The sequence below is a fragment of the Haliaeetus leucocephalus genome, unplaced genomic scaffold (assembly GCF_000737465.1).
Source record: "Haliaeetus leucocephalus isolate CR32 unplaced genomic scaffold, Haliaeetus_leucocephalus-4.0 Scaffold1000, whole genome shotgun sequence".
In the NCBI taxonomy this organism is placed as follows: Eukaryota; Metazoa; Chordata; class Aves; order Accipitriformes; family Accipitridae; genus Haliaeetus; species Haliaeetus leucocephalus.
The window spans coordinates 3,284,998-3,311,752 of NW_010973436.1; the positions used below are offsets into that span (position 1 = coordinate 3,284,998).

The 26,755-nt window shown below is 57.6% G+C and overlaps 1 protein-coding gene across 1 annotated transcript in view; it reads right to left on the reverse strand.

Moving 5' to 3' along the window:
- ITPR3 (inositol 1,4,5-trisphosphate receptor, type 3) overlaps positions 1-26,416 on the reverse strand; it is a 43,250-nt gene extending 16,834 nt beyond the window's left edge. The window contains exons 1-27 of the mRNA XM_010584685.1: positions 26,141-26,416; positions 18,007-18,077; positions 13,905-14,026; positions 10,633-10,719; positions 10,291-10,449; positions 10,060-10,158; positions 9,844-9,927; positions 8,724-8,870; positions 8,241-8,336; positions 6,942-6,992; positions 6,215-6,357; positions 5,943-6,042; positions 5,489-5,649; positions 4,641-4,782; positions 4,236-4,397; positions 3,916-4,088; positions 3,668-3,787; positions 3,323-3,505; positions 2,987-3,238; positions 2,557-2,701; positions 2,243-2,390; positions 1,737-1,933; positions 1,464-1,593; positions 1,121-1,178; positions 746-911; positions 416-580; positions 146-214 (exon numbers count right to left, since the gene is read on the reverse strand). Coding sequence (XP_010582987.1) covers positions 146-214; positions 416-580; positions 746-911; positions 1,121-1,178; positions 1,464-1,593; positions 1,737-1,933; positions 2,243-2,390; positions 2,557-2,701; positions 2,987-3,238; positions 3,323-3,505; positions 3,668-3,787; positions 3,916-4,088; positions 4,236-4,397; positions 4,641-4,782; positions 5,489-5,649; positions 5,943-6,042; positions 6,215-6,357; positions 6,942-6,992; positions 8,241-8,336; positions 8,724-8,870; positions 9,844-9,927; positions 10,060-10,158; positions 10,291-10,449; positions 10,633-10,719; positions 13,905-14,026; positions 18,007-18,077; positions 26,141-26,229 — 3,519 coding nt within the window. The 5' untranslated portion in view covers positions 26,230-26,416. The remainder of the gene's footprint in view (positions 1-145; positions 215-415; positions 581-745; positions 912-1,120; positions 1,179-1,463; positions 1,594-1,736; positions 1,934-2,242; positions 2,391-2,556; positions 2,702-2,986; positions 3,239-3,322; positions 3,506-3,667; positions 3,788-3,915; positions 4,089-4,235; positions 4,398-4,640; positions 4,783-5,488; positions 5,650-5,942; positions 6,043-6,214; positions 6,358-6,941; positions 6,993-8,240; positions 8,337-8,723; positions 8,871-9,843; positions 9,928-10,059; positions 10,159-10,290; positions 10,450-10,632; positions 10,720-13,904; positions 14,027-18,006; positions 18,078-26,140) is intronic.
- Positions 26,417-26,755: the final 339 nt, after the last annotated feature.

Below are 26,755 nucleotides of genomic sequence, written 5' to 3' on the forward strand. Positions count from 1 at the left end.
TGAGCCACAGGAGTGCTTGGAAATCCCCCCCCCATGATTTCACCCTTTCCTTCTTGCTGGTGCACCCATACGAGCCCAGGCCAGGCAGACATCGCTGGCTGTGCCTCCAGGAACAGCCCTGGGGACAGAATTCGGTCTCACTTACCCCCTTGACTATCTGATAGTTCTCGCTGCTCTTCTCTCCCTGAGCAATGACCTCTTCGTCGGCAGCATGCTGCAAGGGGACAGAAACAGCACCAGGGTCCCACTGCACTTCTCCAGAGCCTCGGGCATAACTACACCCCGCAGGACCCTCCCTGACCCTCCTCTTCCAGGGAGAGGGGTGCATGGCCCATTGAGAGGCGTTAGATTGAAGCGAGCTGCACCTCTGCCTCCCACTCTTCTCCTGACCCAGGGTCTTGCTCAGGGCTCTCACCTCTTTCTTCTCCTTCTTGTTCCCATCCACCGTGCTGTCCCCTTTGCTGCTGCCCTTCTTGTCCACCCAGAGCTCCGATTTCTCCACCATGGTGCGGAGTTTGTCCAGCTCCGACTTGATCACCTTGTAGTTCTCGACATCCTGGGCTGAGATCAGGAGCTGAACCTGCCGTGACATTTCCAGGGGTCTCCAGTTTGGGGCACGAACTCCATTCCTCTCCTCTCCCAGACCTCCCTCCCAAGCAAAGGGGCCAGGACTCATCCCATGTCCTGCGCCCACAGCCAAGCGTGGGCTTAGAGGTGCTCCAGAGCAGCATCCCACCGGGGTTACCTGTTTGAAGGTGTGCAAGACCTCCTGCCTCTGGCTGAAGTGCTTGAAGAGGAGTTGCAGGGAGCCGGAGATGAGCGGCGGGTAGTCGTGCATTGTCAGGTGGATCAGCACCCGCAGAAACATCCTCCCTCCCTCGTCATCCACCTCTAACATGCTGCTCGTCTTCCTGAAGCCGGGATGAAAGCACTTGGTGTTAGCAGCCACACGGGAGCTTGCGTGCACTCAGTCACCCCTCGGGGCTGATGGGGACAGCTGCATTAGCCTTTAGAGCCTCATCTTCCTCATCACCTGCAGCTTTCAGCCTCAGCAGTATGGACAGGAGAGGAAGAGCCCTACGGCCAGGCTAACTACACACCGGAGGGGGCAAGGACTCACCCCACACCGAACATGGCTTCTGCGTGCTCGCCGATCCGGTCCAGGTTCATGGCTGCAGCTGAAGGGAGAGGACAGGGAGATGAAAGGGGCGGCCAACATGATCCCCATGCATTGGCAGAAACCCGCAGGAACCAACCCAGCTCCCTGGCCTCTGCTCCGAGCATCCATGATGGACACAGGACACCTCACGCCATCTGCACAAACTGCGATCCCCCCCACGCTCCCTGCCAGCAGCAGCGGCGGGTGGAGAGCTTCTGGAGCTGTCACCTCCACTGCCTGTGTGTCCCCAGCCTGTGGGGTTTGCTGAGTTGAAGGTGTACCAGGAGCAAAGTGGAAGAGTTACTTGTGGAGTCAAAGGCTGGAGCCGTCCCATCAGCTGCACTGTCCTGCATGGGGTAGACTTCCACAAACTCCTTCTTGAAGACAGAAAGCAGGTAGGAAATCCTGTAGTCCAGCCGCACGTTCAGGATGAACTGGCAGCAGTAAAGAAGAAGAAAGCAAAAGTGAGCGTCTTCTTCATGCCAGCCATCAGAAAACCATGTCTTCCCCACATCACCCCATCCCACAGGTCCCACCCACAGCTCCACAGTGCTCCTCCATCCCCACCGGCTCCAACCTGCAAGATCTCCAGGATCTTCAGCTTGGTCTCCATCACGACAATGTTCTCATTCTCAACGCTCCTCCCTCTGTCCACTTGCTCTGGGGCAGACCCGGCACTGAGGCTCGGGGGGCTGAAGATAGACTGTTTTCTGCTCAGCACCATGGTGGACATCATCTGCCCAACGCCCTGGATTGACCTCCGCACGTTCTTCCCTACAGAGGCAGCCACAGTGGGCAGAGTTAATGCAAATGGAAAGGGAGGTGGCAGAGGACCAATGGAAGGACCCACTTAGACTGGAAAATGCTGTAGATATTAATCAGAGAAGAAGTAGGAGGGACCGGCCATTTCTCTGGCATGGCCAAATGCTCAACACGTCCTGTCTCTCAGTACAGACCCAGCCAAAGCTTCCATGTCAGCAAATCAGCGGCTTGTTTTCTCGCAGCCAAAACTGGAAAGCACTGGGCAGACCATGGGAAACACCTTCGTGCAGGACCATGCCTGGTTTTGGAGCAGGGACTCACCCGTCACCTCGTCATTGTAGACAGCCTGCATCATCAGCTGGGGGTTTTGGACACAGTCGATGATGCCCAGCAGTGTCCGTGTCAGGCGCAGCAGCTCGCTGAAGCTGTAGAAGCCGAAGTAGATGAGGTTGTGGGCAAGGCTGACGACCTGGGGAAGGACAAGGCAACTCCAGACCTCACCGTGCTTGGGGCTGAGCAGGAGAAACAAACGTGGAGCAAAGGGATGCCGGCACAGCCACCCTCGTTGCAGAGGCAACCGCAGCCAAACCGTGTTGCATCCTGCAATGTGCCAGTGACACCGGCAGGACTCGCACCTCAAAGGTGAGCTTGTTCTTCTCCTCGTTGGCGAAGGGCACCGCCTCGCTCACCACGTTGTTGAGGTAGTCCTCCACAAACTCCATGGTGCTGGCAAACTTGTTCTTCTTGTCATCGCGTGAGACGTTGAGGTTGGAGTCGTAGCTGTGAGGGGAGATGGTGGGGGTGCGCTGGATGGGAGCGAGGATCCTCGCACCAAGCCTGGAAGGAGCACTGTCCAGGCAGCTGCTGAGCCATCACAGCCAGAAGCGATGCTCCCAACTGATGGAGCCCACTTCCTTCTGAAGGCTGAGAGCTACCGAAGTCACTCCACAAATACCCCCCTCCCAGTCCCTGCTAAAGCCAAGCCATTCCCTACACTAGATGGCATCTGCCATCCCACCCCCTGCCCTGTCCCTCAAAGCCACTGCGAGCCCCAATGTGTCTCACTCTTTGATCGTGATGGCCGTGGGGATCTCGGTCCAGAGCCGTGCAAACTTCACGGGCATCACCAGCTCCTGGGGGTCCCTGTCCACGTGCACGTGCAACATGAGGTGGCAGAAGGATGCCCGGAGATCGAAGGGCAGCATCTCATCTGCCATGCAGAGGAAGATCAGGTCCACACCCAGCTGCTGGGAGATCTCCTTGATGGCCAAGTACTGGCGATCCAGGCACATGCGGGCAAAGAGCTTCAGCTGGTACCTGCCCAGGGATGACGGGGAGAGGGAGTGAGGCCATGCAACCCTTACACCCTCACCTGGAAAGAAGATGCCACGGGATCATCACCTGTAGTAGCTGAGGACGTTCTCGTCATGGGCATTGCCAGCCCGGGCCTCCTGCGCCAGCTGCCGGATGCTTTTCTCATGGTGGTCGTTGTTCTTGTCCGTCCAGGTGAGCCAGACCTCCTCCTCCGAGTACTCGATGCTCAGGTACTCGTGGGTCTGGGACATCTCCTTCACTGGCCTCAGCCTAGGACAGAAAAGGGGTAAAATTGGAGATGCTCCCGTGGGCAGAGAGTGGCTGCAACTCAAGGGGTGACAAGGGTTTTACCAGGGCACCGCAGGAGCTGGTGGAAGGCAAGGCCAGGCACCAAACCCTGAACATGGACAACCTCTCCCCTTGGCTACTCACTCAGTTTTGATGAGGATGTCGCTGTTCTTTGGGTCCAGCACGCACTTGCAGATCAGCTCCTGGGTGACAGGGATGGCAATGTGGTTGGACACGCACAGGTCCGAGAGGTAGTCCAAAAACCTACAGAACAGAGACAACTTGCTGTGAAAGGGGGGGTCCACAGGAGCTCTCTCCACCTCTAGTTGAGGCACATCCCACCCATCATGCAGCACAAAGCCCCTTGGGACGGGGCCTTTCTGGACACGCACCGTGGCTCGCGGTTCTTGCGCACCAGGCTGACGAAGGTCTCCACCTCCGTCTTCGTGATGTGCTTCTCCAGCAGCTTGCGGTTGTTGTGCAGCAGGGCTGTGATGGTGTCCTCAGCGAGAATGTCGTAGCCGATCTGGGACTGCATCATGCCAAACTGCTTGGCAATGTGCTCCTGGAGCAGGCAGAGAGGCGGTGAGTGCACAGGGCTGGGTATTGGAGTCTGGCAATGCCCCCCTGCCCCGCTGAGACCTCGGCACCCCCCAGGGCTTTGCAACACCTGGCAGGATGGGGGCTCCCCCCGTCACCCCCCTCCATGCACCTGGTTCTTGCGATAGTCCTCCTGGGAGTGCCGGAGCACGCGGTAGCACAGCCGAAACATGTACTGGTAGGGAGCATTTTTCTGGTCCGACAGCTCTTCCAGCCGCACCAGGGGCCCTTCCCCGCCTTTGTCCTTGAAGGGGGCTTTCAGGATCCCAAAGATCTGCCCAAAAGCAGAGATGATAAGTGCTGTGTCCCCCTCCACACCACCACCCCCATGCATGGCTGGACAGCAGTCGTGCTTGCCCGGAGGGCTTGGTGCACCACTGGGACATGAGCTGGAGACCAGCTACACCTCCTCCATGGGGTTTTCCAGATCCCTGGCCTCCAGCGTGGTCCTGGGCAGAACAGGACATCTCTGCAGAACCTCAGCCTTGCTCAGATGCAGGGCCTCAGGGCCACTCACCTGCTTCAAGATGTTCTGCTCCCGCATCAGCTTCTGCCGTTCCCGGTTGGGCTTGGTCACCACGATGTCCAGCACGTTCTGGCCATTGTTGGGGACATCGCTGACAAAAAACACCAAGTCCTCCAGCAGCTGGATCACGAACCTGCAAAGGGGCACGGTGCAAGTGGGCTGGGGGGGCTGCTCACCCACCCCACGCAGCCCACTCAGGCTCGGGTCCTTGCAATGATGCCGGCACATTTTGGAAGACCAAAGAGCCCATGTTCAGGGCTCAAAACACTGCCAGGGAAGCTGCTGGCCGATCCTGCCCTCCCTGCTCGAGGTTAATAGCTGCCCTGAAGCAAGAGGTTTTACAGCCCCTATGGTTCCTAAGGAAACTATATGTGCCAGGGTAAATGCCAGGGGGTCTTGCTTATGATTCGTGCTGGGTATTTTGGATTTAATGCCTCTGCCCCCTTAGTCACCTTTGTGGGACCCGCACAGGGCGGGCTGGCAGGGCGGAAGCGGCTCACTCAGTCCCACGGGGAATCTGTGCTTGCTCAGGAAGCACCAAGAACCCACCCACCTAAAAATAATACCGTGACTAACCCGGCTGCCCCTATCATGGGGCCATCTCTCAGCCCCTCGGATATTTTTCTAGCGGCAAAGGAGGGGCCGGAGCGGGGCTGCGGCGTTATCTGGTTTCCTCGCCAGACTCCTGGGAGAAGCAGGCGTGGATTTGGGTTGTGGGCAGGAAAGCAAGACAGCGCTGGCACCAAGACCCAGGCAGGGGCCCCATCCTGCAGCGATGCTGGAGAGTCCCTGGAGGAGCCCAGCGGGGCCCCATCTCGCAGGGGAAATTACTTTTTTACCTCCGGTCATTCTGGCTGAGAAAACCTTCATTCATCTTCTCCACCACGTTGGCCAGCATCGAGCTGGCATCGTTAGCAAAGTCCAGGTCCCGGATCTCAGACACGGGCACGGAGACAATGGCGAAAGCTTCTTTGTCTTCTTTGGTGGGACACGTGCCCAGCTGGAAAGCAACGGGGAAGCAGCATCACACAGAGAGGGCAATGCCAAGCATGTCCCCACCATCTGCCACCAATCCGGGTGAAGTCGGTGACCCAGTTCATCCCCATTGGAAGGACTGGGGTGGGCTCTAGGTTACTGGGATGGGCTCTAGGCTGGTGTCCAGCCACCCCTTTGGATCATCAGGATATTTCAGTCCCTGGGTAAAGCCCGGCTGCTGGGTGGGAAGGAGCATGCTAAGAGCTATTGGGGAGCAGGGGATAAATCCACGCACGGGAAGAGGGAGCGGGGCCGTACCATGAGGCGAATGGGCCTCTCCTCATCGATGTCAATGGGCACATTGGTGCTCTGGATCCAGGTGTTGGTGCAGAGGTGGCGCAGCCTCACGTAGGAGTTCCTGCAAATGGCACAGTGTCCTGGTGAGCAATCCCCACGTGGACACAACAGCACCCACCATTTCCCCCAACACCCAGCAAAGCCCCAAGAACAGACTTGCCAAAGTTTCACACCACGCAATTAAGCCTCCCTTCTTTATTTCAACCCCTCTGTGGCGGCACGTGCTTACATACCGCGGGACAAAGGAGTCCGTCTTCTGCAGCGTGGTAGGGTCCAGCTCAAAGAGGGAGGCGATGTCATTGCCGTGGGGCACAGCCACCAGCCGGTATTTGATCTTCTCTCCCGTGTTCCTGCGGCTGGCGCGGCTGCTGCCCCCCTGCACCAGGGAAAGCGGCTTTAAGCCCGGCGCGGGGCGGCCGCCCCGCCGAGCCCAGCCTCCCTGCGCACACGGCATCGGAGGAGACACGCAGCGGCTACGCTCAGAGCAGAAGCTTTCGCTCGGATGCCGGGCTGAGCCTCGCAGCGTGGAGACGCACGAGGGGCTGCAAGAGCACAAGCGCGGCACGATGCACCTGAGCTACGAGGCCACCCCTTCTCCGTATCTCACCAACAGCAAACAGAAAAACCCCCTGAAAGTCCAAATCTCTCTTCTACCAGCGCTTCCCCGTGGCCTGGGGATCCAACATGCACTGGGACCCCTCCAAGAGATTTCGGCAGGGTCCTCTCGCAAGCAGGACATAGGGATGCTACTCTACAGCGCAGGGATGCTCTGCTGGGCAGCGGCGCAGCCTCCGGCCGCAGCCTCGGCACCAAGCGGGACCCGGCGGCACGGCACGGGCACTGTCCCTGCGGCAGGCTCTGTTTCGGGGCATTTCCCTGCTTTCAAGCAGAGTCTAAGAGACGGCGTGATTTCAGGCAGCGGCAGCAGCATTTCTGCTAGCGATGCTGCACACAGCTCACCGTGGGCGCTGCTTTGGGCTCAGCCACGTCTCCTTTATAACTTGGGTTTTCCTGAAAAGTTAAAGAGGGAGATGAAAGACAGCTATCAGTCCTCCCACTCGGTCCCTCCAAAACCCTGAGGACAGGGTGTTATCTCTACTCCTGCCTTCCTCGATCACATCGCAGAGAGAGGAAACCTGCCCAGATGGGGCTGGAGGACGTGACCCATACCCAGTGCACAGCGCTCCGTCCCCCAGGAGCGGGACGGGGTGAGCCCTGGTGAGCAGACCCGGGGCTCTGCGTTGCAGCAAGACGAGCTCTTGCTGTAAATCCCTTGAAGCCCCAGGCTGAGGTCTCAGTGAGCAACACAAGCCGGGCAGCACCAGCCTGGGATAGGGATCATTCTGTGTTCTTCTTTCCTCTGCAGAAGATGTCACCTGAGTGTCTTTTGGTTTAAAGCAGCATTTCAGAGCCCCAGTATTTGCTATTTTCCATCCTGCCAGTGGTGGAAAGGGCCCTGGGGGCTGCCTTGGGTTGTATTCTCCAGCTTAAGGAGCACCTTTGGTACACGGTGCATCAAGATCCCCCGCGGTACATCCCTGCTCCCCTGGCAGCAGGGTGTAACAGTCTTTCCCTTGGTCCTGGCAGCTCATTTGTGTCGTACAAACCACATTATCTAAGTGCGGAAACCTCTTTGTGCCTCTATCAGGAGGCCTTGAGCTGCCCTTAAACAGGAGCAAAAAAATTTGGCAAATGATGTTTCCAGGCCCAGATTTTACCCACACCCTTCCCAGGCAAGGACAGCCCTGGATGCTGCTGTGGACCAGAGGATGAGGATGGGCAAAACCTGATCAGGAAGAGTTAAACGCAGCAGGATGAATTCTCTCCCGCTTCCACCTTACCAGGAGGTTGTGCCAGTGCAGTCCCTTGGCCCAGAGCAGGCAAACAGAGGAAAGCCCTGGCCATCCCATCCTGCCCTCCCTGGGCCAGAAGAGGAGGGAGCTAGGAACAGCAATTTTGGCAAGCGAACCCCTGCACTGCGGAGTGGGGGATTTCGGGGGGAAAGCCTAGCCCTGCAAATGGGCAAATGATGATGATGCTCCCAGCCCCAGTGCCAATGCCTCCTGCAAGCAAGAAGGAGCCACGAAGGAGCCCAGGGCAGGACGGCTCCGAAAGCAAACTGGAGTGGGGCCAGAGGCAATCCTGGGCATCGCTGCTCTGTCTAAGGGTGGGTGGGCACTGCCTCTGCAAGGGATAAAGGATGGTACCAGCCTCTCGAGGGCAGGGCAGGTCTCTGTGACCCTTTTCTTGCCCCCTTACCTCCGCTGCCAGGTAGTTGCCCGTGGCGAGGTGCTTGAATCGGTACAAGCCGTTCCAGTGTCCGGCTCCCCCTCGGCACGGGTCGTGGTGGACCACCTGGGAGAAGCAGAGGAGAGCTCAGCCGGTGGCACGCGGGGCTGTGGGGAATGGGGACACTGTTCCTGTCTCCCAGCCTCCGCTGACCCCGGGCAAACACGCTGGTGATAAGAGCTCCATCCTATCTCAGAGGCGGCCATGAGTAAATATACTCAGTGGGCAGAGCTCAGACAGACACTGGTGCCCAACCACCAGCAGCTCCAGTTCCCAGTGCTCCCATGGAGCTCGAGCCTTGCACTGGCTTTCACCAGGGCAGTCGGGCTACCAGAAGTGGAAATGTATAGAAATAACCACTGCTTCTAGCAACACCCCCCCAATGAAAGTGCAGCAACCCACAGAGGTACCCCAAAAGCCCACGGACATGCGCTGCATCCCCTCCCCACTCACCTCCACCTCCCACAGGGCGTTGGAGCTGGTGGCTGAGGTAGCCGACTGTCTCAGGGTGGTGCGGAGGAAGACGTGCAGCTTGCCTTTGTACTCGTCGCAGGTGAGAAACTTCTCCTGCTCAGCGTGGAAGAGCCTCACCACGTCCCCCTGGCACCGGGACACAGCGGTGAGACCCAGGGATGGGGCTCTCCTACAGACTGACGTAGCTCCTCCTGCAACCCCCCCACCCTGCATGGTGATGGGATCCTCCATGTACATGGTCCAGAGCAGAGCACAGCTCCCAGCCACGGCACGGCAGGACCACGGGAGCCTGGGCATCGCAGGACACCATCAGCTTTTCCAGTCCTACCTACGCGAGCTGGACTAAAACCTGCCTCTAGCAGCATAAATGCTCCTCTAAGCCCAGGGAAGGGCACCTTGCATGGGCACGGGGCACCCTGCACTCTGCAATGCCATCACTCCGTTTACTCATGCAAGTCACTTCTCTCTGCTTCCCCTCCTCAGGTTGTAAAATAGGTGCAAACCCACCATTTTACACCCCTGGAGTGGGCAGAGGCTCTGCTCACCAATGTGTTTAAGGCATTAACGCCCCGGGGAGGAGGACACAGTGGATGCGGGAAGCCAGGGATAAGTGAGGCCCCTGGGGATGAGGGTCTGTAAGATCATAACAATCAATATCCATCCAGCTGCTTCCTGGAGGACCTCAGCCCCAAACAATAGCTCTGCAGGGAAAGTTCCTTTCCCAGGCAACAGCCAGCCCTGCTGCACAGCTAAACAGCTGAAAATTGTCCTCGCAGCTAGAAGCTGCTGCTGGCACTACGTGTGCCTCATATTGTCCTTGAGAGCCAATTTAATACAATAAGGCGGAGGGTAATTTCATGCCCCCCTGGGTACCTGCTGCCAGGAGATACTAAAATATCCAACTCTAGCTTGCTGTTAAGTTCTCCAAGTGATGAATTCTCCTAGAAATTAAGGTCCTCAAGGCAGGACCTCTTTCCTCTACCCTTGTCACACAGCCAGACAGCTGTTCACACGTCCTGCCCCTGCAGGGGACCGGGGCCAGGTGCCCGGAGCCCACCACGTCCCGGGTGGCCGGCAGCAGCTGAACCTCCTTCCTTACCCCTTTCAGCACTTCCTCCATGTGGTCACAGAACTGCATAAAAAGGTTGATTTTCCAGCTGGTGTTACAATTGACTGAGTTCACCTGAAGAGCAAGAGAGCGAGGTCGTGATCCCTGGGACAAGGAAAAAAAGGAAGAAAAAGGGAAAAAAAACAGGCAAGCCCCAAAAGCCAGACCCCATACAGGCAGCCTGGCCCCAGCCCAGCCTCCCTGTACCTCCTTGCAGCCAGCGTTGTCAGCAAGCTCGTAGTTGCTGGCGTGCAGCGGCTGCCCAGCATTGACGGGGTTCAGGATGACTTTGTCTCCCACAACTACCTGAGAAGCAAAATGAGAAAGCGGAGAGCAAGTATGAGACCGGGCACCCCGCAGGGAGGCAAGCCCTGGCAGGCGGCACACATAGTGCTTTCTGCACATCTTCATTGAGGGACATTTCGGCCCCATGCTCACGTTATCTCCATTGCTCCTCAGCTTCCAGAAGGGCTGGATGAAAAGCCAGGATCCCTCGTTGCCGGTGGCATCCAGCGTCACCCGCATGGCGTTTTTCTCAAGCAGGGCCGGCAGCCGCTTGTTCACCGTCAGGTACTTGTTGCTCTTCATGTGGAGGAGCTGGAAAGGCAAACGCCGGGGTGAGCTGTGACACTACAGCCCCCCGCGGTCCCCAGGGCTGGTCATACCCAGGAGTGATCCTGTGAGTCCTCTCCCAGCAGCTGCCTGACTTGCACGTGCTGGATCTGTGCATCCTCCCCCAAAACTCATCGGCTGAGCGCAGAGGGGAGAGCGAGCCCATACCTGTATGACGCTGCCGTATTTCACCACGTCGCCATGCACTTTCTTGTTCTCTGTCTCGTTCTGCTTCTGCTCCATTTGGGCTGCATGCTGAATGCCAAAAGGAGAAGAGCTGAGTGTAGGAGCACCCTCCTCACTCCTCAGGAGCAAGCCCCAGAGGGGCCACCTGCACCCTCAGCTATGGGGAGGATAAGACGGGCTGGGATGCAGCTTCAGCATCCCTCTGTCCCCCAGACAACACGGGCCAGAGCTACAATATGGTCCTCAGCATCCGAGAGCTCAGCCTAGGACCACGGTGTGGCCCTGAGCAGCCATATGAAGTCCATGCAAGCTTTAAACAGAGGACTTAAAAATTAGGACAGGGACAAAATGGCACTGAAATTCTCCCAAAACCCCAGCAGGTCTTGCAGGGCAGCGCCAAAAGGGGACTCTGTGCACAGGCCAGGGACTGGGGCAATGCACCCATCTCAGCCCCACTGCAGCAGGGCCGTGGGGACTGGGGGCTCCCGGCAGCACCAAGACCAAAAAGCAAAAGGCACGGTGCCATGCCCAGAGATGGCTGCAGGTCCAGACCTGCTGCAACAGATGCAGCAGGATGGGTCCCCACTGGCCAAGATGCCCTAAGAGTGGATCACTCAGCACTGCTTGCAGCCCCTTTCTCCAAAACCACAGACATTTTCCATGCGGTTGCTCTGACAGTCGGAGGAGTGATGTCGACGTATGTGGAGCAAGGCAGGAACTTGCTCCCACAGCAGATCTGTCTGGGAATGGCGAGGGTGCGCCGACAGCCCCGGCGCCAGCCCAGGCACAGCCTGGGCAGCACCAGCCCAGTATTCCCCCGCAGCTGGGATGAGAAACGGTGGCGAGGGACGGAGCTGGGAGAGCATCTACCTTTTCCCATCCTGCTTTCATCCCCTTTTGCTTGAGGGCAGAGGAATTGGGAAACACAGCTGGAATCGTGACTCCGCTCTGGGAAGATGGGGCAGCCGGTCTGCGAGTGCCCGAGCAGGTGATGCTGGGGCTTTGAATGCACCTGGCACACAGCGTGGCAGTACAAACCCTTTGCTCTTTTGAATGTTGCCACCACTTCAGTTAACCCTCCATCCCCACACAGCTCTGGGTGCCACCTGGGGATGTGAGCCCCATGGTGGTGGATGCTGCCATCAGGAAAACAAACCTGCTGCCAAGAAATCCCGAACTGATGTGGAGCTGCGAGTTTAACAACAACCCCATGGAGCAACTCGGCTCCAGTGAGAGATCCAGCAGCATGGCTTGCCCTAAATCCACATCCAGATCTGAGCTCCTTCCTTGCTGAAAGCCAGTGGGGCCGGGAGTGGGAACTGGCTGTCCCAAGCACGCAAGCCCACGGGGGCTGATGTTCCCAACCTGTCCCTTGGATGGGACGGGGTCTGTCCCCAAGCCACGGCAGGATGGGGTGTCAGGGACGCACATTGGGGTGGGCACCCCAGGACAGTGCAGGGAGGATGGGAAGACGTCAGCAGAGCAGGAGGAAAGCCTCCATGGCATGTCTGCACTGCATCTGGCTGTACCTACAATTAGTCAGCAGAGAAAACACCGAGCCTTAAACCCACTTAAAAACAACGGCGCAAGAGCACAAGCTCAGAAAGGCGACCGTGGGCATTGCGGACAGCCGGGCAGAGTTTCTCTGCTTGAGACCCGGGCTGCTTCTGCTTCAGGAAATTATCTCCGGGGGTTGGAAGATGTTTTCAGCCTGCGGCCGGTGCTGATAAATCGCAGCTTGGAGTCCGGTGTCCTTCCAGGATGTCCAGGGGCTTTGTGGCAGCACGGGCAGCGCTTTGCAGAGAGCTTCCTCCCTGCCCGGGCTCCCGAGCGCTCGGCTCCGGATGCGAAGGAGCATTTGCCAGAAGGGCAACACCGGGAGCAGCGGAAAGGAGCAAGGAAATTTCAGAATCTCTTTAAGACAAATCTTAACCAAGGTGCAATCAATCAGGCTCAGAAATGAGCCTCTCTGTCCAGTTGTGGCCAGTACAGCTGTCAACATTACAAGTTACAGTCTAACTGGAGCAGGAAAACAGTGTTTCCATACGCCAGTGACCATGTACAGCTGGACATGGCAGGAGGCACTGACCCTGTCCCGGCATCTCCAAACCAAGCCAGGACGCCCTGTCCGGACACTGCATCAGACCTCGCTCCCCAAAGGCAAAACTGGGGGACCGGTGGGGCTGGGCTTGAAGCTTGACGAGATGATTTAATGAATCTCTCCTGAGCTTTGGTTTTATGAATCATCGTCGGGACCTCGCCAGCTGTCTGAGGCGATTATGCAATGTTTAACATGGGCCTTTTCCAAACCTCGTGGAAGTAAACAGGAGCCTTACTCTTCCACAGCCCTTTGGAGCAAGTCCTGGCCGCAGCAGCTCCCTCCTCCGTGCCAGGCACCCCTGGGTGCTGCGGGGGGTGCGGGGCTGCGCTCACAGAGCACCTCTGCCCACTCTGCCGTGGGGTCCTCTGCACAAGGAGCATCGGAAGGACTGAGGCAGCAAATGCTGCGCACAGCGGCAAGGGTGGAAAGGCAGATGGACATCACCTCTCATCCCAAAAGCAGCATTGCTGCCCTCCCTTCCTCTCTCCGCCTGCTCAGTCCCCTGGATCCTTCTCTGCAGGTCTTCCCTCGGACATCTCCCTTGCACTGGGAGCAATAAAATCATCTGTGGCTCCTTGGTCACTGCTATATTCACCCCATGCTGTCACAGCGTGGACTAAGCATGGCCATGCCACGCTGCCCAGGGCTCGCCCCTGCACTAAGGGCACGTGAGCAGGAATGGCACGAAAGCAAAAGAGCTGTCGGGAGCCTGTGGCGGGATCCAAAGTTGAATTGCCTCTCACATCGGAGGCTGGATAAGAGCATTGCATAAGAAGGGCAACCCAGGGTGCAGCATGCATCCCTGGGGGACAAACCTCAGTCCTGCAGATGCCAGCGCAAAGCACCTTACAGAGCTCCTATCTCAACCCCCTTATTAGACACCGTATGCCATTATTAATTAAGAGCTGACAGCCACAGGAGCCATTCGTCTAGAAAATGTGGCTGTGGCTAATGGTCCACGGTGAAGGGAGGGCGGCGGGACAGGAGACAACAGAGCTGAGCAGAGGGACACCCTGAGGACAGCAAAACCCAGGGCAGGTCCTGGCCTCCGTGCAGGCTGTTTTCTGGGAAGCAAAACATACCAGGTTTGGCACAGCGAGAGGTTTGGATGTCATCATCCCACCAACCCACAGGGACCATCCACTCTGCTCACCTGGAGTTTCTGCAGCAGCACCACATCCGCGATCTTCTCCTTGTCCTGCTTGGTTTGCTTGGCTTTCCAGTACTGCTTCTGGGCAGAGTAGCGGTTCATGGGACATACTTTGAAGAGGCAATCTGGGAGGAGAGGAAGGCAAGCGTGAGGCTGCAGCAGCCACGTGATCACCAGCCACCAGTGTGTCCCCAGTTGGGCCAACGTCACCGAGGGGCAGAAGCGAGTGCTCCTCTGGGACACTGCTCCTGTCCCAGCAGCATCGCTGGGAGATGGTCCTCCTATCCCACAACAACCCCGTCTGCTGCTGGGGGTCCAAGGGAGACATGGCTGCGAGTGGTGGACGGTCATGTCACCTTATATTAGCTGGTGGATTAGTTTCAAATCAGGGTAAATAATGAGTCCAGGAGTGACTCCACTTCTTGGACTCGCGATTAGAAGTGTTCCCATCGGAAATGGCCATGCAATTTGGGAAGGAAAACTTCAGGGGGAGAAAAAGTACTGATGAAGCCCAGCTGTACCAAAGGAGGAGAGGATGTTGCCGGGAGGGAGAGAGGAAGGGAGGGAAGCCGGCAGGACACGGGCACCGTGAGACGGGGACGTGAGCAGAGGTCTCCACGTCTCCCTTGTTATCCTACCCATCGGACACGAGGAGCCAGCAGGACCACGATTTGCTGCCCTGCAGTGACCGGGCCATCAGGATACACTGGTTTTCCAAACACACTGCTGTTCTCCCGTGACAGCTCATGGGGAGCCTCAGTTACCAGTGCTGGAAACTACAAGCAACCGCTCCTAAAATCTGTATGTCAACAGCTGCATTTCAAGTCCTAAAAGAAACACTTTGGGGACCTGAAGGGCAGAGGTTTGCATCCCAACTCCTCCAAACACTTGCACTGTATCTGTGCTCTGCAGATCACCCTGATTTCCCTGTTTTTCCCCAGGCTGCTGTGGCTGGGATGGAGGGCAGAAAGTGTGGACACCCAGTTCCAGGCTTTGGGAATTGAAGCACAAGAGCAGATGTCTGGAGACGAGGAGGCACTTACATCTCCCAAACCCTCGTTCAGGGCTGGAAGCTGCACAGGACGAGGGCAGGATGGGCTCTGCAGCCTGGATCGCCCTAATTACGCCTGAAATAGCAGCCCAGAAACTTCAGACACAAAAAGAAAAAAATCACTTCCATCTCTGGCCCCGGTCCCGAGTCGCTGGCAAGCACGTATTTATTTACCTGGGAGTGACGAACAAACAAGCGCAGAGCACAGTTCTCACCGGCTCGGGCTGCTGGGAAGAGGCCAAGTTTCACATTTCATTTTACAGGTCTATTTGCTAATGGCATATCCCATGCCAAGCAGGCCGTGACGCCGGGCTTTTAATCGGGGACTGAGCATAGCTGCTGCAATGCCTGGCTGCCTTCTCCCACTGCCTCTGAGCAGGGCTACAGAAACAACTTGGGCCACCTGCAGCACCTTAAATCGTTTTCATTAAATTGCTAATTAGGTTGCAAAAGGACCTGGTAGCAACTAGAAACTGGGGGGGAGTTAAAAAAAAAAACCAACATAGCTATTAAGAGATAGGTGCAAATCAAACCCCTGGCTTCAAGTACACCCTGCCTGGAGGGGCTGCCTCGTATCCCCGTCTCAATACTAAGCCTTGTTTTGCAAGGAGGGAAACTGAGGCACGAAGCCGTTTTGCACACAGAAAGGCTCCAGCAAAGTCTGTGTTGGAAGCTGGAGATTTTGGCACCCAGGCCTAAGCACCGACAATTTTTTGCAAGACGGACGGCGGGCAGCAAAGAGGGAAGCCGAGGAAAACTCTCACGTCAGCACTGCCTGGCGAGAGGAATTCAGCAAAGCGATGCTCAGCCGACCTGCCACGACCCAGCACGGCCATGGAGGCAAAACCTCCTGCAAACCCGCAGCGGGGGGAGCGGGGCATTTAGGGCAGCAGCACGGCCGGGGGTCTCGCTGCCTGCTCCCCTCGCAGCACCTGCGCAGCGCAGGATTGAAGTGCTTTATTTGCTTTTTTCCTGACGTGCATGAACGCAGGGCTGGGAAGAACCTTGGGGGGGAAAGAAATCGCAAAAAAAAAAGCAAATAACTGAGAGGTGCCAGGCGTCTCTCGGAGGGCCGAGCCCCGGTGCGATGCAGGCGACCGAGCCAGGCGTCCCTCGCCTTTTGGCATTTCCAGAAAACCATTTGGACCTCACTCCGGGAGAAGGGTCCTGTTTTCCCACTGGGAAGCTGAGCCGGGCCCCGGCACGACCCATGTGCGGCTCACCGCAATGCAGGATAGGGCAGGGTCCGGCCACAGGATATGGGGATGGCAACAGCACATGAAAATCCTCTTAAGCCTCTTGCTGCTGCTGCAGGGAAACAGCAGCAGCCCGTTGTTTTTACCTCCCTCGCGGTGATAGCTATCGAGAAGGCAAACCGCTACTTTTCCGGCCATTAAAACAAGCAGCTGGATATCCTGATAGGGTTTGCATGGAGCGGGGCTGAGTCTAGACCAGACCTTTGCCTGCAAAAGAGATTCAACACCCGCCCATGTCCAGGCAGGGAGATGGTGTGGCTGCTGGGACGAGGTTTGCACCGGCCGCCCCGCAGCTACTTCCAGTTCTTCCCATCCAGCCCCAGGTGAAAGTCCACCGACGTCCAGGAACGGGACGGCTCCCCAGGCTGTACAGGGCTGCCGGACTCTGGGGAGCTGTCGGATGGCTCGTTAATCAGCCCCTTGTACCAATTAGTGGCAACAGCTCCCACAGAGAAGAAGGTCACTACGTGGGGTGGGACCCCCGTGGGGAAGGGTGCCTGGAGGGCACCCTGCTGTGGGATGTTAAAGCCACCCTGAGAAAAAGGTGAAGGCACAAAGCAGAGTGGAGAGCCAATATTTTAAAAGATTTTTTTAAAAAGGGGCCTGAAATTACAGTAGCTGAGATGAAAGGAACAGCTGCCCTAGACCAATCCCCAAATCCAACAATGCTATCACTGGTTTGGGGAAATTTCTCACTGTACAGCACAGCTCTATGTACACTTCCCAGCTATATGCTCCATGCACTGGGCACTCAAATCCAACCGGGACGCTCTTTGGGACACGGCTCTTCCCCTGCATTTGGCAGCGTGTGGAGCACATGGGGCAGCCAGGCACAAAAATAGCATTTCCCAGGTAGGTGCAGCATAGCGCAGAGATGTGAGCCCATGGGCTCGGTGCAGCCGTTTGCTCCTTGGGGAGCCTGAAGGTTGAGGCCACCTCACCGGCCCCAGGGCTCGCAAATCGGGGAAGCGGGAGGCACGATCTGCTTTTCCCAGCAGCCCATCCTGGCTTCTCCAGACTGTTTCCACAGGCCAGGAGCTGCCCCGGCTTCCACTGACTCATCCCTTTTCCGCCTGGACCTGGCCGTGGCTGCCTGCTCCTGCCCATTCCTGCCTGGGGCTGCCCCTTGCCCAAATGGGAAATAAGGAGCGCGGCCCCTAGCACCGGAGGAGACAACGCGGCACAAAATGTGATGGCCCAGGATAGATTGGGATTTACTGTCTCTCCCTGAGCCCTGCCTGCCTCATAAATGGGTGGCTTAATCCCTCAGCTCTCTCTGAGGTGCAGCCAAGCACAGCAGATGTAATTAGTGCTGCGTGCTAACAGGCTTGCCTTGAAATAGTTTGCCTGTTGCAACTGCCCCTCTGTCTGTCCCCTCCTGTTCCTGGCTCCTGGTGGGTAGACGCCCAGCTGCCAGCATCCCTAGGGATGCATTTTGGGACGATCAGGCCCACCTTTGCAGACAACAGTTCCCAGCCACCCCTGCTCCTTAGGGCTGGACTAAGAGGTCCCAAGGAGCATCCCACCATAGAGGTGGTTCCAATATATGCATAAAAGCCCCCAGAGGCAAACAGAGGAGGGTAGGTGGTTTGGCCAAGCCACAGAAACAAGCCTATGGAGGCTGTCCAAGAATGCTCTGGGCTCCTCTGCAAAAGACAAGCAGCACCTCCCAGCCCCAGGCTACCTGGCATAGCTGGGACCTCGGTCCCCATCCCTGGCGTGGATGCTCAGGGCCAGCATCGTCCCCGAGGCTGCTCACGGCAGCGATGGAGCTGCCCCAGCCCGGCCCCAGTCTCACCTCGAAATTTCTTGGGCGGGTTGTCCAGGTCACCGGCGGCCGGCTCCACCACGCACCGATCATCCACCAGCCTGCAAGGGGACAAAAAGCAGAAACAGGGTGTCAACGAGATGACAGCAGGGCCCCAGCGAGCGGAGCGGCTTCGCCACAAACCACAGCACTGCACTACCATCACCTGGCCCAAAGCAACATCAAAAGCTGCATCTCCTGTTTCCCACCCATTTGCACTCTATAAATATTTAGCATGACAACGCTCAGCTCCTGGAGCAAGCAGCCACTCTCGGGCACTTGCTCCGAACACGTCGCCCCTTGTTCGCCACCACCTGCCATTTCTTTCACATGAGTTTTCCATCCCAATCCCTCAGGGCAAACAGAGGCAGATACAAATCGGCAGCGAAGAAACACGATGCTTCACGTCAGCCACGCTCCCGGGGCCTTTGCTCGGTGACCCATGCGGGAGGCTCCGATGCCCGCGTCCCGCTGGAGTGAATCCTGCCTTGGCCAGCTCCCGGCTGAGCCGGATCCACACCCCGGCATGGTGCACTGGCTGCAATGTCATTTCACTGTTAATCTGGCAAAAATGTGATGAGTTCAACTTTCATTCAATGGTTTTCCTTCTCCGGCTGGGAGCTCCCCCAAAGGGTGTAAGTGCTACAGATGGAGGTGGCAGGGGCCCCCCAAAACCAGTTATTAATCATTATCTGATCAGAGGTGCTGGCTCTGCCCATCAGATGTAAAGAGCTGCGTGTCTCCTCCCTGCTCACCTCTTTGTTTTCCCAGCATTGAGCAAAATCCTGCAGGCTTGGCCTTTGGTGGCGAAGGCTGATTTCGGGATGGATGGGATGTTGCTTTTCAAAGTTACCAAGAACAGCAAAGCATAACCTGGCACAGGGTTCTGCTCGGTGCCCAAAGCACAGAGGGACAAGCATCGCCCGAGGGGCTTGTGGCACGGGGGCCACCCAGAGCTCGTCTGCGCGGTCCCACGAGGCTTTCAAGGGAACTCGGTGCTCCAGCAAGACAGGCTGTACCCGCTCGCCCGCTTTCTCCCAGCCCCTGGGAAGCAATGCAGCGAGAGAAACTACGCTCCTGCCCCGGGTGAGGAAGTGAGAAGCGTGTCCCCACCTGCGAAGACTGAATTCAGGCAACCGGTGAGTGCGCGAGTGGATGCAGGAATCCCGGGAGGGAGCATCCATCATGGGGGCAGCTCTGGGCCTGGGACAGGAGGGAAGACACAGCCTGGAAAAATGAGGTGCGTGCATGTGGCACGGCAGCAAAGGGCACGGCAGAGCCCGTGCTGCTCCCTCCGCTCCCCAAAGGACTCTCAAGCCCCCCAGCAAACCAAACAGCCAAAACGTTGCTGGAGATGAACACGCTGTGCTGCAAAAGGGTTGGCAAAACGAGACAGATATCCCGTTCGCAGATCCAGCCCAGCCACTGCGGAGGAGGGGAAAATTCCTTTCAATAGCTCTGCAGAGAGGAATTTGGCCTCCACGTTGATAGATTGGGACCCAGGGGACCCCAGCGCTGCTGCGTCCTTGGCAGCAGAGGTGCACGGTGCTCTGAACACCCAGCACTGCCACTGCTCCCACCACCAGCACCCTGCTCTCTTTAAAGCTCCAGGGTTGGGGGAGATTAAGCTTAGATTTCAAATAAAGAGAGAAAAGCAATTTCTCTAATGCCTTTGGTGGCAACATTAGCTTAAAAACAATTAGCAAAGACCCAGCAGATTGTAAAAAGAAAACTAAACCCCATGAGGTTTCAGTAAAGACATGGTGAGCTGTTCGCCAGACAGGGTTGCCTTGGCTTTGCAAACACTCGTGGTCAGCAGCACAGGGGGTTTTGGGCTCCTGACCAGGGGCTGCCCAAACACAATGCCTTTTCCATGGGCCATGACAGCAGGGAAGCAGTCAGGCACGTTCCCAAACTCCTGCGGGGGGGGCATGGAGCCTCCGGAGGGCAGGGAAATAGGTAAAGAGAGGAAAAACCAGAGCGGAGCAGAGGCAGCTGCGGACAGGGACTGTACCACGTCCCAGGCCACAGGAGATATGCAAAGCCTCAGCCTAGCCCTGGTGCCACTTGTAGGCGGTTTTGGTTTCTATTCCTATTACTTTGATGGGGGACAGGGAGGAAAACACTTTTGATGCTCCTGGGAGTGAACCACCGAGGGCCGAGCCCTGACCAACCCACGGGTCAGGCTCACGGAGTAAAGCACTGACCCTCGGCACATGCCCAGCTCTCACCAGTGCCTACAAAAGCAGAGGGCCTAATTCATCTGTGCACTTTAAAAAAATAAAAATCCTCCACCGTCATGGCTAGGGGTCCCCGAGGAAACACCTGACCTGTGTGGCCCATTTTCAGTGACGGAGTAAACAGCACAGGAGCCTCCCACCCACACCAGCTCTGCCTGCAGCATTCGCCTGCCGCTTCCCCATGCCCCGCGTTACCGCTTCACCAGGCAGGATTAGAGATAGTGACCTGCTAGGCTGGAAGTCTTAATTAGTTAATGATCTCAAGGCCGCTTCAGCATCTTTAATCCTAGGATTACACGCTCTGCAGGAATGCAAAGTGTTATTTTTATTAAACTGATACTCCGGACTAACATTCTTCAGTTAAAAATTGCTGAAAATAAAAGGATTCTGACAGGGTGGACATGAGTCACCTGGGTGACTGCTGCGGCCAAGACACGCTTCCACTAATAACCGGCATTACCGCAGCGGGATGGGACAAAGCGGAGCTCCCTCTGCTATTAGAGCAGCAGGGACGCGCGGGCACTCGCTGCCGTGCCGAGCTGCGGGGAGGACACCAGGCACGCGGAGCACGGCTTTCATTTCTCAGGTGTTAATGAGAAAACGGGCTGTTGGTGTCCGAGCACCTGGAGGAAGATCCTGAGTGAAGCAGCAGGCTGGATGTACCAATGAAAACTTCACGCTTTGCCTTTTCAAACTAACCCCAGGGAGCACGAGGGGCTGGATCCTGTGCATCAATGAGCCTGCTGCCCGCAGCCCAGCAAAGCACGGGCGAGCATCTGTTTAGCTTTAAGCCGTGCAAGTCATCGCCGTGGTTCCAGTGGGGCTTTCTGCATGCTTTAAAATATGGAGCACAAAGTGATTCCCTGGCCAGGGGCCAGCACGCTTGGCCTCGTGCGAGGCAGAGCCTTCGCTGGAGGTCAGGGGAAAAGCAACTCGTCCGGCACTGCAATCCGTGGCGGTCGGACACCCTGAGCCTCCCTGGGGACAGTGGCCAGCTGGGGCTGACGTGGAGGCACGGCTCCTGCAACGCTGAACCTGGGCTGAGGAAGAGGAAGGAGTCTTCCCCGGCCACGGCGCACCCGATGCCGAGGGGAGCTCCGGCACGCCATGGTCCAGGGATGCACGGGGAAGGAATGCTCTGGGACAAGGGGAGCCCCAACCCAGGCAGGAGCACCCCATTACAAAGCCCACCAAGCTCTGGAGGTGAGGAGGAGGAGGACAGCCCACCGTTGGGCATGGAGCCAGGTCAGCCCCTCCATCTTGGGGTACAGGATGGGCACTGAGCCCATGGGGAGGAATAAAAATGAAGTGAGTGAATGCACGGCAGCCACAAAAATGCAGCTTTTTTCCTGCTTTCCTGGTGCCGGGAGAAGGAAGCTGCTCTTGGCCTCGCATGCTTCTCCCCGCAGAGACGAGTTCGTCCTGACCCGGCAGAGCTGGAGTTACCCTTTAACCAGCTGTGTTTCCCTGAACTGCTCCACCCTGAAAATCCACCTGCAATCAAAATTACAGCTATCAAAGGTGTTATTTCACCTGAAAGAGCCAACTGCCATTCAGGCAGGTTTGCCACCGGCCCTTCCCCTCTGCAAACCCACAGTGCCGGTCCCCGAGACCCCAGTGGGTCCTGGGAGCCCCCCGGGATGGCAGTGATGGGGCAGCACATCCCCCTGGCAAGCACAGGCACCTGCACTGCATTTCTACTCCTCTCTGGCTCCAGCCATTTAGTGCTGGCTTATCAGGGACACAGGATAAGATGGGGACACTCATGACAGAGGCATCTCCCAGGGCTCACAGCATCACCCCATCCATCACGCTGGAGCAGGAACCAAATCAAGGTCTCTGAGCTCCTTTCCCTGCTTAGCCACTGGTTTGTTTTGCCTGGATGATCCCCACAGGGCACTCCACGTCAGCGGCTGTTCCCCCCATCCCAGACCCAGTCCCAAAAGTTCCCTCTCCCCAAGCACAGATCTCCCAGGAGTTACCAGCGATAGTCCCTAAGCAGCAAAGCAGCTGCACATACAAGCTCCCCGTGGTGGGGTGCCATACCCAGGCAAAGCTGCTGCTCAGCACCAACCCCACATCCCTGACCCAGGCGGCTGCTTTTGTCCCAAATTGTTTCAAGCTGCCAGTTCCAGACACATTTAATTTGCAGCAGCGAAGCCACGGTGGTGAAGTTGGGCAGCCTCGCAGAGCCTTTCCCCAACTCCAAGCCGGGAGTAGCCTCGAATCGAGCCAAGAGGCAAGACCAAACCACCCTGCATCTCACAAAGTCCTCCTGGGCACCTTCCCATGTCCCCAAAACCGCTTCTGGCATCTCCCGTCTGGCATCCCGTCCCCCCATCTCCCCCGAGGGACCGTGTCGCTCCCAGGGTGCTGAGCAGCACGGCCAAGGGATGCGACCCGCAGCGTGGCTGCCCTCACCCCAGTTCCCCCGACACCTCGGGGTGCTGCTGCTTTACAGCGGCCAGCTCTCACCCTGCCTTCCCGCGGGACTTTGTAAGTAACCTTCTCCTTTTGGGCTGTCTTCAGCATTTTAGCTAGTTTGGGTATTTTGGCTCAGTGTTCCCCCACCTAACCCAGCACTTGAGCACACAGGAGTACTCCCCACCCTTCAGCGGGATGTTTTTCCTCCTTAAAAGCAAACGCCCACTGCAGAGAGGGTGTGCAGGAGGAAGGGTTTGTGCCCGGGGGCCTTCGACAGTGGGATTCAAGGGGCTGGGAGCAGAGGAGGCTCAGCTGGGGGGCTGCAGGGCTCCCCCCACCTCCGCCACCAACCCCCGCCATCCTCAGCAAGTTTCCTGTACAAAAGGAGGAAAGCACTTCAAAAAATAAAGTAAAATAAAATAAAGTAAAAGAAAATAAAGTAAAAGAAAATAAAGTAAAAGAAAATAAGTAAGATAAATTGAGACTTAGAGTTAATAAGGGACCTGATGCTGCTTCTTTGTTGCTTTTCAAGGCATCCCACTGACCATGGGACACCTGTGTCATGAGGGAAGTCTGGTGCTGTGCAAGTGACTGGTCCAGCCCCCAGGTACCCCCAGGTACCCGGGGGCTCAAAGGAAAGCTGCCACTTTCGTGGCAGAGCTGCTAAGAGCCTGGCAAGCTCTTGCAAATGATGGCACCCAGTCGCTCTGAAGGACGAGACCCTTCCTGGCCCATTTCCCCGCAGACCAGGGCAGGGCTTCACGCTGTCACCAGAGCAGCAGGGCTCCCAGACCCACTGCTTCTGGGCCAGACACCACCAGTGACGAAGCACTGGGGTTAATGGGTTTAAGGTGAAGCATGAGCTGCAGCAGATCCAGGCAGGAGGAAGCATCCCCAGCACACACCCTACTCCTTCCCCGTGCTCTCATCAGACCCCTTTCCCCTTCCTTAGCCTCTCCAGGCATTTTGCAAACACGGCTGCGGAGGAGCTTGGTGCAAGCGACTCCAAACTCCGCTCTGCCTCCCATCAGCGGTGAGTCCCGAGCACAGATGGACAGAGGCCCGTGTTCCCAGCAGCACTGCCTGTAAGCACCACCGGCTTGGTATTTAGCTGACATTCACACCCATATCAGCCAGGATACTCCAGGGAGCCCAGCAGCGCTCCCGGGAAGAGCTCACTGCCCTGCCGGGACGCTGGCACAGGGATGTCACAGCACCAGCACATTGGGGTACATCCCTTAATGTGACACTTGTGACCAGCACCTGGAGACACTCCATATCATCCCGTATAAACAGAGGATCCCACTGCAGACCAGCGATCCCACAGCCAAAACCAGTCCCTCTGCAAAGAACAATGGAGGGAGCGCTTCTGGCAGGGTGCTCAGCTGGGCACACAGCACCCGGCGTGGGGCTGGCAGAGTTATTTGCCTTGCAAATGAGCTAAATAAGGTCCCAAGCCGTGGCAGGAGGGCTAGGGAGAAGCACTCTCAGTGAGTCACCCAGTCCCTTATCGCAGGAGTGATTTAAGGTGTGGTTGGGTCTTCCAGGTCATGGGGCACAAGGGAAAACAATTTCAGAGGGCGGGAAAAAAACCGGAGAAAGCAAAACCCCGGGAAAGTGGGGCTGCCCAGCAAAAGCTGTGCTGGGGCCTGGGAGAAGAAGCTCTCGAAGCAAGCCCTGCTTTTCAGTTCCTTGGAAGTAAGTCTAGAGAAGCACCCGACAAAAAGGGGGAGCTGGGGGCCAGAGATGCAAAGGGATCAGAGCTCCAAAGAGTCTAAACACCTCTTAATTCAGCTCCTGGTGAGCCATTGGGACATGCTGCGTGGGCTAATAACCAGTATTGGGTCCCAGCAGAGCCTCCTCCAGACCCGATTTCACAGACAGGCTGGAGTGGTGCTCAGCGCTGAGCTGCCAAGGCTGCAGTCCCTGCCTTGGGATGGTTCTGGCACTGGGAGAGCAGGCCAGCTACAAGGAGACCTCTCCAAAAAGGACCATGGGGATGTCCTCTCACCCATCCAGGAAGGGCTGGGCACAGCCAGCCTGCATCCTGCACGTGCGGGACTTTCTGCCCAACACCGTATAGTTGCACGCACAGGGATTTTGTGCCCTGGTCTGCACCCAGTTGCACCCAGCAGCCCATTTCTGGGCAGCATCCCGCGGCCACTTGGGAGGAAGGCTTCGGTGGGCATTAACCCAGAGGCTGCGTGTGCCCAGCGCTGGGTGCGCGAACACGTGTAGGCGAAGGTATGTACATCTCCGGTTATACATAGGCATGTGGGAGCAAGTGCATTCATCACAGATTATAGAGCCGGGCAGTTCCTGCCCCAGGAATCCCATCCAAGTCAGCATTCCTGGCTGAGCTCAGCCCCTCCTACACGCAGCATGGGGCAGGCGCGCTGGCACAGACCCACGTCCACCCGCTTCAGGCTGTGGGCAAGGTTTGGGTCCCTGCTTCGGGGTAAGGAAAAAAACCTACCCATGCCCAGGGGCATCCAGCAGCCCTGCTAGAGCCCTCACCACCACGGGGACACAGCATCTCCGTGCTGCCCGGCAAACACTCCCAGCGGGAGCAAGCAGCCAGTGGATGGAGAAGGGCATCACTGAAGGTCTTGGTCTGGCTTTGCCCGGATGCTGCTTTTGCAGCAGCGTTGGCTTGCACAGAAACAGGAGGGACAAGGGATGGATCCCCCAGCTTTCTGCTCGTCTCCCCAGGTCAGGCTGCGAGATCCCCTCACCCATGCTGACATGTCCAGGAGGCAGCAAGGAGTTGGCTCAGCCAGGACCTGGCAGTGCCCTGGTCCCCCCGGTCCTGAGCAGCACTTGGTGGCCATGGGCACCCGCGTGTTGGTGACCCTGCAGCGATTCCTGCTGACCACCCGGTGTGGGGGACCCTGACTGGGGACAGCAAGAGCCATCGCTGCCTGTCCCAGGGGACGGCAGCTTCCAGCCACGCCGGACAGGGCTGGAAGCACTTAATCACGCCGTGCCCCAGGAAGGATCCTGGCCGCCCAAACCATCCCACTCAGCCACACGCACAACCCTTTCCTAATGGCACCAACCCCTCACGCTGCTTAAGCCCATTTCGTCTCCCCCAGCCTCTTGACGGTTGGACTCGATGATCTTAAAGGTCTTTTCCAACCTAAACGATTCTATGATGCTAAGAGGGGGAAAAAGTTTCTGGCCACGGCTGCTGGAGAGGGTGGGCTTCAGGGTCCCTCCAGGGCCACCTCCCGCCCCTGGCAGCGACCGGACCCGGAGGAGAGCCTGGAGGGACACAGCCTCCCCTCCCCAGCACCTGCACCCATCCTTGCAGCAGCACCCAAGAGCTTTCCGGCCCCTTTTCCCACCGGGCTGAGGCTCAGCACCACCTTCCCGTCCTGTCCCATCCCATCCCACCGTGGTGGCCGGCTGTCCCCAGGACCGGGTTGGCTGGCGGGCAGACACGGGAACATCTCACTCACCCCAAAGTGCTGATGAAGCCGTTGACGGAGCCCTCGGCGTACAGGGAGACGATGTCCCCGATGTGCAGGAAACTTGACATCTCATTCATGGTTGCCCTCAAACCGGTGCGGCGTCGCTTCTTCTCGAAGTCCCCTTCCCCTCCCCAAAATCCAGCATGGGGCGAGGGAAACCCTGCTCCGGGGTGGGGGGTTTATCCCAACCCGGCTTTCCCTGGCTCCCTACGAGCAGCAAACGCGGAGCGGGACGGCAGCGAGAGCCCCACGCACAACTTTTACATGTGCTGGGCAGGAAGGGAGCCAGGGGAGCCGGGCGGCCGCGGGGAGGAGGAGGAGGAGGAGGAGGAGGAGGAATGGGCGGGGGGGGATGAAGCTCAGTTAGAGGTTTGCATGAGATCTGTCCGGCTGTCCGTGTCTCCGTCTCTGCCCAGCTTTCTACCTGCAGCCAATGGAGGGCGAGCAGGAAGTCTTGCTCGAAAAAGCATGCAAATATTTTTTGGCCTGGGAGGAGAACCGGAGCCGCCCCGAAGGGGGGGGGAATGCCCAAAAAGAGGCCCCACCCTCCTCTATCCGCCTCCCGCCTTGGGGGGGGGGGGGCCCCCCCCGCTCCCCGGGCCC